The sequence below is a fragment of the Corvus moneduloides genome, chromosome 5, assembly GCF_009650955.1.
Source record: "Corvus moneduloides isolate bCorMon1 chromosome 5, bCorMon1.pri, whole genome shotgun sequence".
NCBI lineage: Eukaryota > Metazoa > Chordata > Aves > Passeriformes > Corvidae > Corvus > Corvus moneduloides.
This window is the reverse complement of record NC_045480.1, coordinates 8,138,843-8,151,685: the sequence shown is the minus strand read 5'-3', so window position 1 is coordinate 8,151,685 and position 12,843 is coordinate 8,138,843. Positions and strand designations below refer to the sequence as shown.

Genomic DNA, 12,843 nt, shown 5'->3' with positions numbered 1-12,843 from the left:
CTCTCGTTAGCAATTACTGCTGCTGTGACATGGAAGACACCCTTCCCCTGCTGAACTAAGGATCACTGCAAGCACCATCAGCCTCCCCATACTGCACATCAGTCACGCTTTCCTTCCTACTTCCTTCAATTACTGAATGTCAACATTATCTTGTGAGGACTTGCCTGTAGAGGCTTTCACACTTCACTGCCTGAACGCTGAGCAAGGGTGGTATATCAGAAATCGAATGCAGTTCTTTCTACTGGAAACTATGCACCTGCATACACAAGTGAGAAAAAGGGAGGAAAACAGCCTAAAAACCAATTCATGCTCTTCATGTGGGGTGGGCCAGAACTTACTTCAGGGATTATTGAGGTTCCAAATACCATTACCACTCACAGAAGTGACCAATTTCCCATCAGGCTCCTAAGGCAATCCTTCCTTTCCCACATGTCTCAGTCATTATTCACTACTTACACATGTAAGACTCAAAAGGGAACATGTAGGGACACATTACTGCATTTTCCAAGTTCCCCATAGCTTTATTATTGAAAAAATACTTCACTACCAAGTCAAACTGGGACAAAATTTTGGCATCTCTGTGAATTCTTTGTGTTTAGCATTGTATTTTTACCCTTGAAAAGACAGAAACTGTAGCAACGGGTAATTAAAGAATTGGGTTTACTCATCTCAAGATATTTTGAGCATACATTTTATACTACTACTGTATTTTTGGAACAGTTACTCAGGCCCACAACAGTACAAGGATCAGCATATAAAGACTTCAAATCCCCCAAAGTATTTTTAATTTTCTTTTGAACTATATGCTAAAATTCTCTGTTCACAATAACCAAAAGAAGTGCTTAAGGGATTCTTTTAGACAAACATCCATCTATTTTTAGAATGACTATATAACAATGCTTATAAAAGCCATCTTCAGCATTAATTCCTAACTGAATGAACATGCTTTGCATACTGCAATATTTGATGTATAAAGCCAGATTACATCAGCAAGCCCTGATGAACACTGGGTAATTGTTTAATTGCTAAATATAAGGATGAGATTTACTTTTTTTCCTGCTTCCTGGACTACTTTTACCTGTTATGTGCAAAAGGGATCTATATGAGCATACAGATGCAAGGACTGTTGGTGGAGTAACGGAGTTTCCTTGGCATGATTATATTGAGTAAATAAGTGTTTGGTTTTCACAGAGCATGCTGAGCAGGCTTAGAGGAAGAAATGTGTGCAACTCTATACAATAATTATAATAAGAAAACACACTAGAGGATTGAAAGGAATTAAACTGAGTCAGCTATGTGCATTTTTTGAGTTTATATGTTTATATTTTTAATTTTGTCTTTTGTCTGAAGCACTCTAAAATGATTAAAGGGGGGTGGGCAGGAAGTCAATTTGACAGCAGGTTCTGTACACAGATTTTGTATACAAAATCAATTCTCAATGTTTTTCCTCCTGCAAGACTTCCTGCAGCTGCAACACGAGTCCTGCAGCTGCAACACTGAGTCTGAGTTAACTGCACAGCTCAATGCACCACCAATTAAAGCGTTCTAAGGTGAAAGGATAACACTAACACAGGGGAACATTTCTCACAGTACATTTTAACACTGAATCCAAATCTACTACGATTTTTTAAGATTTTTACAACCAGGTACCTGATTCCAGTCACAGCCACACACCTCGGCAGAAATGTGAGGCAGTTCTTCAGTCCCTCTGCTGTTTTACAAAAAGAGTTAAATGCGAGCTGGTACGTACACTCAGCTTGCATATTTCTAGAACCACATGGGTGAACTTTGCAAATGGTATTGCTACTTCCACATCTGGGTGGCTGAAATGTCACTTATTTAAAAAAAAAAAAAAAACAAAAAAAACAAAAAAGAAGGTAGTGACACGTTCTCAGTTGGCATCCGATCATACTGATACACGATATAAGCTGTGAATCTGTGAAAAGATAGACTGGAATTTAAAAATTCAAATCATGCTGTGGTTCAAAGAAGCAGGTGAAGTCAAATCTGATGTGGACATTTGCTCCACTTACTTGAAGAAAAAAAAATTTTTTTTCCACTTATAATTGTCTCCTTCTTTCAGACAGCTCCAAAATCAGAGTAAATACCAGAGCCAGAAAAATCACTGCTCTATAATTTCAAGGAAAAAAGGTCCAGAAATTCTATCTCTGAAAATAAAGTATCTGTACTCATCCCATCTGGAGCCTGGGAATTTAAGAAGTTAGCACAGTAAGAACAAAAAAATTTAACTGTTCTGCTTGATCAGCTGGTGACCTGGCTATTAAATGTGCCTTTTGTTTTAGAGTTAGGATTAAATCTTCATTTTTAACAGCTGATCTAAGAAAGCATCCTTGCTGGCTCAGTGTTTTCCTAGGAGGTGGGGAGGGGGTCATGGTGCATCTTTTTTTCTTCCCTGTAATTACTTCCTGGCTAAAGGCTGTCCTAAACGACCAGAGCATCAGTATTTGTTAAGGCAAAAACTTCTGTCTCAAGGAGCAGAAGCAAGTCCCAAATAATATCCCAGTGTGTGCTGGCAAATGCAGACTGAACATCGACACTTCCGTGCTCATCAGTTTCCCTGGGCTTTCCCCTCTCTAGATCCATTTCAGACAAGGTTTTCCTGCCATGTTTGAAGGCTCAAAACAAATCTGGGCATTTAGACTGAAAAAGTTGCTAACCTTTGAGCATCTATGGTGCCCACAGTTGCTACTCCACCAGCCACACACCTCTTTAGACTTTTACAGCTACCAAAGCGCAATTTTGTTCAAAAAATTTCTTCTTCAGAAAACTCACTTTATCAATTCATTCAGTCTAATAAAAGCACTTCTTGTATTACTCATATATGCTTGTGTGACAGCCTTCTTAAGCCTTAAGAATACAAGCTTTGCTCTTAGTCATTCAAGACAACAATGTTCTTCTGTCACATTCTGTTTAAGCAGTAACAAAAACAGCTAAAGGGCAACATTTGAGAGCCAAAGAAGGCAGACCTCCCCCCCCCCCCTTCCCCTTGGTTTACTTGAGCATCACCTGCTTTATAATGCAGGCTGTAGAACATCAAAAGGAAACACACCCTGCTATGTACACTTATCTTGAAGCTAGGGGTATGTAAAATGAAAACAAAGCATGGCAGGAAATTATTTCCTCCTGCTTGGCAGGCAAGTCTCCTCCACTGCAGGAGCAGCAGGATCCATAAAAGAAAGGGCCCACAAAGAGCGACCTGCACCTTTTACAGGGATGTCTTAAGCAGCATCCTCTCTCAGGTCACCTCCCATTATATATATCATGATCAGATGATATGAACAGATCATATAAAAAGATATGCGGCATCTTTTCACAGGCAATTTAAGAGGCACGTCTTCACGAGTTCTGAATGCTGTTGCCTACTAAGTTTCACTTTCCTTAACACTCAGGACACTGCTACAATCTCAGACTTCCTGACAAGACTTCAGAGTCGGTGATTTCTACACCACAGTCACCCAGGAGGAAGTGGGCTGGGCTGGGCAACAGCTCTCTCTAGAAAGCTTGGAGTATGCATGTTCTGATAAATAAACTCTTTAGCCTTTCTAAAAGATAAAACCCAACTGCATACTTTTTTCTTATTAACAAAATCCGAGCAGCTACAGCTTTGGGTTTTTTTTTTTTTACTCTAAGAACAACTCATGTAAGAGTAAGTCAATAAGCAACATACAAACAGGTCAGGCTGTATTCAAAAGACAATCTATCGTGCACCCACACAGAGACAGAAAAACTGACAGAGCCAATTGAGTTACAGTTAACATTTCCTTTATTTCATATAAGAATTCCTGAACTGAATGAAGAGTGATATTTTGGCCCATACTGCTAGACTAGATAAATTCTTTAAGTATGCGGTGCCACAAGTGTACACAGTACTATAATAGCAAAAAAAAAGACAGCCTGGGACAAGTTTCATTTTTATTATTAGCAGGAGTTAGACGTTTCAGATAAGGATATTATGCATTTCTGAATTTGCCTGGAAAGTTAATTAAAACTATGAGAACATTTTAAAACAGTATAAAATTGCCTACAGATACTCATGATACTTTGGTAGGGGATGTGGAATAAAAACCTACATCATGTAAACATTCAGTTAACAGATTCTCTGCACTCTGAAGCCTAAGTAACACACAAGAGGAGAATAATTACATAAGAAACTTAGTTTTCTACACAGAATGTGCCATCAAAGAACAAAAGTGACCTTAGAACTTTTTTCCACATGAAAATAGAACCATTGTAACAAAACTGTATGGTCTGGTGGATGATGCAGGTCATGGAAAATGTCAGAGGCTTTAGCAGAGGTATAGCAAGGAACAAGTCCAACTACCTGGAGTGTTCCACAAAAATGTACCTCTGACTGCTTACTGGTGCTTTCAAATGGGAAAAAAATAATCCACAGGCATACAGAAACAAACACAGGAAACAACTGTCTGCTAAGTCACAGGTGGCACTATATATTAACTTATCCTTAAGCAATGTTTAGAAGAGAAAATTATGTTTGAAGGAAGCTTGAACGAAATGCTAGAAGCACAGTGATCTTGTTTAACAACCTGGAAGGTTCACTGGAACTGTTCTTTCTTTAGGTCAGTAGTTTGTTTAAAATAACATGAATTCCCTTCTTCCTTCCTGTTCTTAGGATCAAAAAATCAGTTATTTTTACCTTCAGTAAGAATTTTTAGTTGTATACTCTAGGACAACTAGACTCCAGGGTTGATAAATGGAGCTGATGTACTTTTTGAGTTGCAAGCTGTGCATGTCTCATGACTGCCTTCTCAATCAAACACCTTACCTTTTAAGAGCTGTACGTGTTTTCTCCTTTGTGTATACATGCTAATACCCATTAAAAATGCAGATAAATGAAATCTGTCTCAAATCAGTAATGGGGAAAAAATACTGTTTAATATGCAGAAAAAGAGCATTAAGGCTTGCATTTTATAATTTGCATTGTTAGGCCTTGGAAACACAAGAATTTGTAGCTATGACCAGGAACTGAGCTTGTTTTGACACTGTGTTACAGAAGGAAGAAAGAATTCCTCTAAGGAAGATGTGATGAAATTAAAATAAAAGCACCTCTTCAAATCTTTCCCAGGCTTCTTTAAGCTGCCATCTGCTGGTCAGCTCAGACTTCAGGGTGTGATGAATGACAGGCTGGCTGACTTACAGAGTATTACATGTGCTTTATTTTGTCCTCTCTTAGGAAAAGATTACAGTTTCTTTGACAAAGTTTGTAAGTAGTACCTACGGTCTGCACGATACTTTTGACACTTATCTGCTGCCAACAAATTCATCCAATTTAATGAAGCCAGACAATAATCACAAAAATTGATTGAAAAGCTAAAGCAGATATGTTTCATGCAAACACACCAAGTGTGCCAATAATCCAGCAGTAATGGTAATGTAAAGTCTTATTTATTTATTAAAAAAATACTGATTACACTCTTACTGGCACCTACTACATTATTAGGGGGTGGAGGGCCAAGGTAAAAAAAGAAATTAAAATACACCACCTGTATCTCTTCTCACAAATATGTGCTTTTGGATGCTTACACCAAGTTTTACATAGCCAGTAAAAAACTAGTCTGAGCTTTTGCAGACTCCAAAGTGTTGAGTATCTTTTTCACATCTTGCCCTACCAGTTGCTCATTAAGAATTGTATTTTAACAGTATCATATTTCACATAAGTACTGGAAGAAATTACTACTTGTGTCAAGTGCCTAGAAGTAAAATTATTTTGTTTCAAAATTAAATGCAGGTATGAAATTTGTTTATTCCTGTATAAACAATTTACTGCTTCTGTCCACCCATCTTAAAACAAATTCAAAGCCCAATTTTTTGAAGGGAGTAAACGTTTAATCTCTAATATGTCACGTCTAGAAATCTGTTTGTACAAGTCCACATCCCCACTCCTATCTCTCTCCCAAAGTAATTTATCAACTGAAAATTTAGCCTTGCCTGATTTTATAGTATTTCAAATAAACCCCATTTTAAAAATATCCCCCAATAACAACAAAAAGCGTTCAAAATATTTTTTAAAATGTCAAATAAGATGCATCTTTCAAACATGAAAGAAATGAGCACACCTTTCCCAAAATTTGGTTATAAAGGACAAACATTTAAGGGGTGTGCAGCTAACAACAGTTCTTGACAAATAACAGTCACAGCCAGGTTCCATTCTGGAACAAGTTGTCCATAAAGAGGATGGGAGAAAAAGAAAGGAGAGGGGGGAAAAAAACCTGACCAGAATCCTCGTATATACACCTTGTGGAGATGTATGTGCTTGTAGAATACAGAGAATTTTTCCTATACTTGTTAAGAGAGCACCTAAACGAACACTTAGAAGTATTATAGTGAACACAGAAATGTCAAAGTTAATCATTAAATCTATTTCATGTTGAGAAGAATTACACCCTATCCAATTATCTGTGCAAGGCTTTCATCATTACCTGACTGTGTTTATTTTTTAAACTCTTTCCCTTAATACTGGGAAAGTTTCTCTCCAGATGAATGCTCTCAGGACACACACACATCTAGCCATTTAGACAAGTGCTAAATAAAAATACAAAAGAGGAAAAAGTTTTTAGAGCCACTCACACAATCCAGAATTTCTGTCTTTCCTTGTTTTGTAGATCAGATCAATATTAATTTCAAAAACACATGCCTGACATTTTTGTTTTATTTAAAGGCAAAATATATCTAATATAGGAAACAAACCGGGCCCAATCCTTAGTTGGTCCAAGTTCAGGTCAGTGTAGTTTTAAGCAATCCAAGGACTATTTGAGTCTACTAATCTACTGCCCCCTGCACTCAGTCCCACAAAATATGTTATTTAACAAGCTGTGCTTTCTGTTATGCTGTTCGGGACTTTCTTTTGGTATCTTAACCCTTTGAAAACAATTAATTCACTTTCTAGTTTGTGTATCTGTGTTCTGTGAGCAGTGTATGATGTTAATTTTTCTCACATTTTTTACTAGCAGTAGCTGAGTAAATTAGTGCTAATTTTAGAATTTCCATCCCAGCCATATGTAAGATATAACCATCTCCTTTCTCACACGTGAACCATTATGTTACAACCCAAAATCCTACAAAAATGAGCCTTTTGTTAAGAAAGACTTCTGGATAATTTGTTTTACAATCACAATCTCTAGAAAGAGAAGAATCTTTCTCCTGAGTGCACAATGTTTAGAGACACATATTTTGAGCCAAAAAAGACATTTTTTTCTTTAAACTAATCTGGCTGAATAGATGGTCCCAAATAGAAACAGCCATTACACAGCAAGTCCCGTCAGTAAAGCCAATCCAGCAGAAGCTGGTAAGCCAAAAGATGGGAGCCTCTCAATTGAGAGAACAAAGTAAGTATTACTTTACTTGGCTGCTGCTAAGGACATTATTTCCTGTGGGACTTCCTTTGCTTGTTTTATTGGGGTACAGGAGGGAGTATTTATTGGGGTTTTTTTAATTAAAATGCTTTTCCAGTTATAGTTAAGATATACAGCCATTAACATGCAATCTTTTTTCCCTACCCAAAGGTAAACCGTTTACTGAATATTGCCTAGATATTTTAACTGCATTCATTACAGCACCTCATGCATTTGTTAGGGGAGATGAATGTCTCTAGGAGAGCTGGAAGCCCTACGCCCTTGTTAGCAGGCAAGTATTTTCTCTACAGCTTTTGTAACACAAACTGGGTGAAGCTGTTTGTCTATGGATATTTTACTACATCCTACTAACTACAGATCCAAACCCACCTGCAAACAGCATGCATACTTCACCCTCATGCTGCCACTCTTTGGCTGATTGGTTTTAACAGTGTAGATGACTTGGGGAATGGTTTAATGGATTATATGGATACACTTCTGGTACATACATTTCACTTATTGTATGTCAGCTGAGAAGAATTACAGTTCCAAATATGCAGAGCTAAGACTATGATTAGCAAGTATCAAAAAGATACATCCTTCACTGCCTGTTTAACTCTACTGGGGATGGAGCTATTTGCATCACAGAGAAATAGCACTAAAACAGCCTGAAAACTAATTTGAGTTAAAAGGGGCTCTGCTCAGAAGACTGTCCAGTTCTAGATCAAACAGAGGATTAGGAAATTTGCTTCGATATAAAAGCTATGGCAACATGACAGTATTGAGTTACATAATGTAACTAATGTAGTACACTTACATAAAAGTCTGTAGAAGAAAATACAGAACACACTGGCATTTTACTTTGCCTCTAATAGAAGGTTACAATTCTAAAACGTTGTTGGTAAATACATTAAAAACCACAATAATATCTCGACGTCCCCAAATCAGACGTTCGTGTTACAATAAATGAATTTGCAATGCACACATTAACAGGTTTCACAGAGGCCAAAACTGTAACTTGTCTACAGCACCAACGTTAGAGAATTCGCCTTTGATTTTTGCTTTTTTTTAAAACAAGCTTCACACCTGATAATTTCTGTCATTAAATGGCTGTGTGCAAACACCACTTTTTTTTTACCTCATTCTCAGTTAAGGAAGCTGAAGGAGATGAACTCTTGCTAAAAGCAAGAGTTGAAGATTCTGCTGCTGAAGCCCGATTTCGCTTCTTCAGAGGTTTACATGCATCAGACAGATTTTTCGTTGCTGTAAAATAATTTTGGTTTACAAAGTGAAGTTTGGAACTTTAAAATGTTATCTCCCTGAAGCCATTTAAAATATTCCTTCACATACAGGAAGGAATTATTTAGGTAGGTCTTCTGGGCACCTACATAGGACTGAGTGAACATGAAGTTTCTGAAGCCATGTGTTTTGGCTTGATCTTAAAAATAAAGAGGTTTCCATTAATCAAATATGTGCTAAGATATGTTTTCCCAATTTTTTCTCATCTCATTTCTATTAAAATCAAAATACCTTGTGACTTAAGACCTCTTTAGAGCAGAGGTAACAGTTCTATCAGAAGGCCTACATGATGTCGTCACAATCTGAGTACCACTAGCACTTTGATAAGAGAAAATTTATATACAGGAGCCAAGTACCACGTATTAGCGATGGCACATCACCACTTCTATACCGTGCAGAACTTGCTGAAGCTCGCTGGTCTTTGGCATATCATTGTAACACCTAAAGAGACATGCTCAGACAGAAGTTACCTTTAACTTGAGCATCATTAACAAGTCTAACTTTGGCGTTTCGATCCAAGGTTCTACAAAATTCCCTCTCATGCTCCACACTGCCTCCCATCAAGCACCATTGAGAAGGACTAAAACCCCAGAGTACCTGATGACACTGATGGTCACTGCACTTGTTTTAGTGGGCCAGTGCACCAGGCAAACGGGAGCAGCAGGGTTTTGTTCCCTGCTCGCCAAGATCTCGGGGCACCAGCTTTAATCTGGTGCCATCACACGGTGAACTTGTGAACTGCTGCTCTCAAACAGTAAAGCACAATTTTAGTCCAGGATCGAGCTGCAGAAGGGCAGTGAAGGAACAGGGCTCCCCCCCAGCTATGGCACAGTGCCTGCAACTACTCATTGAGTCAGCAGAATTTAGCCGGCTGCCTCAGACAACCTGGGCATTTTAAAATTATTTAATTGAAAAAGTTACATTAAAACTTATTCTGACCACATTACCTGACTGGTTCTTTTGTGAAGAGGAGGTTTCTGTGACCTTAGAAGAGTTTGTTTTTGCTGTTTTGTCATTGCTTGTCTCCCTCTGTCACAAAAAAAAATATGAAAAAATAAAAAAACTCCTAATTTATGAGTGGTTGGATAAAACTGGCAATTAGTTCTGGATTTATGTTATTAAAAAGAAAGTGTCTTTACAAATATCTGAATGGTACTGTAGTTAAACTAGCCCCACTTAAGTGAATTTTAAAACTCATTTACAGCACAGGGTACAAACCCATAAACAAACGAGAAATATTAAAGAACACAGTATTTCAGCATCCCACTTATCCATCCCAAATTCAGCATATCAAAAGGGGGAGTGCTAAATGAACATGGAACTTGTAAATTATCCTTACTACTCTTTGTACAAACTGGTCAAATTAAGACCTTTAATTATTAAAGGTAAACTGCACAATTATATATAAATTTGAGAGTAAACCCTGTGCAGAACTCTAAGTCTCAGAGAGGCTTGCTTTCAACTCCACAACTTATAGCAGTGCCATTTTTTAAATTACTATGGTTAAGATTGTTTCAGCATTTCCAAAATACAACCACTATTTTCAAGGGAGAATAAACAGCACCTAAATTTGCTCCAGAATGAGAATTCATGATTAAAAGTTTAGGCCAAAAACTGGGGAAGTTTTTGTCAAATCTTTGTCAAAATTAAGACATTGTTCCCTACACATGCCACTATTTTTTTCCATTTCTTATGTTAAAAATTCATTCAAGTTACTAAAACTGTAGCCTAGAATGCTTAACCCTGACACATGCTCATCTGATCAATAAGCACAACTCTATTGAACAGAAGGCTTTACACGCATTTCCAATGATTTACATGCTTTTTCACAGTCTTCATCTGACAGTTTTACCAAAGAAAGATGTGCAGGTGAACACCTCAAAGGCCAGAGAACTGATTTCCTTCGTAAAAATAAACATGAATGGCTATTGTACTACAGATGTGGCACGCTGTGCTTTTACTGAGCTCCAAGCAGACTAAGCTGCCCTACCCCCAATGCCACTGGAGGCTCCCAGCATCGGTTTTCTAAGATTACTGTTACACTTCTGGGTAAAAATGAAAGAAAAGAGGGTGTCAAGAGGATGGTGCCAGACTTTTCTGTGGTGCCCAGTGACAAGACAAGGAGTAATGGCCATAAACTAAAACACATGAAGTTCCACCTCAACATGAGAAAGATTTCTTTACTTTGAGGTGGCAGAGCATTGAACAGCTGCTCACAGAGGTCATGGAGTCTCCATCTCTGGAGACATTCCAAACCCACCTGGACACATTTCTGTGTAACCTGCTCTAGATGACCCTGTCTTGGCAGGGGGATTGGACTGGATGATTTCCAGAGGGCCCTTCCAATCCTAAGGATTCTGTGATTCTGTGAAAATGTACAGTATAGTTCATTCTTAAATTTAAAGCACACTTTACAGAACCCCCATTTTGTTAATGTGCATTTTATATACATCATCAAAGCAACAATGAACAAATTAGTTTTTTCAAAACTTCCATATGGGTACTTATAACTTGGTTACTTCATGTGAAAACATTCTGATTTTGTAAATAAGAATTAAGGACAAAGGGAGAGTATAACCCACAACTCTTGTGCAATAAGTAAAATGTAATGAAATTAAAGCTCCTCCTATCCAAAATGATTGTAACTAAAGCCTGCAGATAAACTGGGAATAGCAGAAAGAACATGTATGGTTAGTGTTTGCTTTTTTGAATCATTACATTGATATTTTCACTGTCATTCACTGAGTGTTCTACTAAGCAGCAGCACATACAGCTGGAAGTGCCTTGGGCTTGTGAAGGCAGGAAAAAGACTAAGATAATTCCTAAAACAAACTGCAAACCGTATCTGACCTTTCTGTGGAGCAGAAACCCTGCTATATGCGTTTAGAGTTTCCAAACTACCCAATATTTACACACATCAGACCCCTTGTAAGCAGTTCTGATAAACTGACCAGAGAGAGAACAACACTTTTTAAAATGCACATTACAAAGTCAGCGTCATTAGTGCTATGTATCTTATGGGAAGCATTCACCTTATTTATTTTCCTGCTGATACATTCACATGCCACAGCACCAAAGATACCAGAACCTCCCATGCATGAACTATACTGCAACCACCTTTCATCCTACTTCCGAGAATGTAGGCTAATTGTAGTGTACAAATGCTGGTGGGACAGGAAAGTAACTTTAGAACAGTCAAAACAAGGACTTTATAGTAGGAATTAATTATAATAGGTAAACTTCATTATTTCATAGATCTAGTGTATTATAATGTATTCAAATCAGTTAGAGAAGTTTAAAAAGGTTTGAAAAACTGATCCTAGAAAATCAGATGAATATGCAACGACTAAACCATTATGGAAAGAAGTGCAAAAACCAGTTTTGGCCCTTCTTTCTGCAAAGCTAACAACATTAAGAATTAACTCTGTCCCTTGCTAGTCAGCTCATTAAGCCTATCTGAAATTGTATTTATTTTTTTATATTAAACTCTAAGTCAACAAGTTGTCCTAATATCTACAATATCAACTGAAGTAGCAAAATAACCAGCCTACCAAACAAACTGACACCTACAAATAAGACCTCCATAACTCATTTAAAAAAAAAATCCACTACCTTTCCTTCCATTAGGTTGTTTCATTTGATCGCTGTACCACTGAAGTTCTGAGCTTAGGTCTGTGGTACTCACACTCAAGTATGATACTGCAATAACACATCTGAACATACGTGTGAGCTAAGCTTTCCACACAAGTAAAACCCATGAACTTCACTGCTCTACATGCACAACTAAATAAACCTGTGCCTAAGTCTCCACAAGATTTGTGCTGTGCCCACATACACAGTGACCTATGTAAGGAAAATTCTCATTCTCACAAGCAAGCTAACCAGAAAAGGAGCCTGTGATTTGTGTGATAAATATACTTTCACTGCATAAATATCCATTTACTGCAGTTCCCTAACCCAAGAAATGGGTCAGCATGCCACTCTAAAATGTCCTATAGCCCTCCAGTTCGTGAAAAGTAGTTTTTCTGTTTTGCTACACTTGCTTTCCTCTCTTCTGTCTAAAGTAACTATTGACTAAAGGTATTTATTTTACATTCTGGTAAAACTAACTCCAAACCAGGAGGAAAGGAAAAGAACTACAAAGCATAACAACACAGAGAGGTCATGACTCCCT

General features: G+C 37.6%; 1 protein-coding gene across 8 annotated transcripts in view; it reads right to left on the bottom strand.

Annotated features, from left to right (window-relative positions):
* Positions 1–12,843, bottom strand: part of NSD2 (nuclear receptor binding SET domain protein 2) — a 99,733-nt gene that overhangs the window by 19,877 nt on the left and 67,013 nt on the right. For 7 of the 8 annotated variants that reach the window (XM_032110065.1, XM_032110061.1, XM_032110063.1 and 4 more), the window contains 2 exons: positions 9,617–9,698; positions 8,509–8,633 (listed from right to left, as the gene is read on the bottom strand). The exons of the other annotated variant lie outside the window; for it this stretch is intronic. In XM_032110065.1, coding sequence (XP_031965956.1) covers positions 8,509–8,633; positions 9,617–9,698 — 207 coding nt within the window. The remainder of the gene's footprint in view (positions 1–8,508; positions 8,634–9,616; positions 9,699–12,843) is intronic. 8 annotated transcript variants of the gene reach the window in all.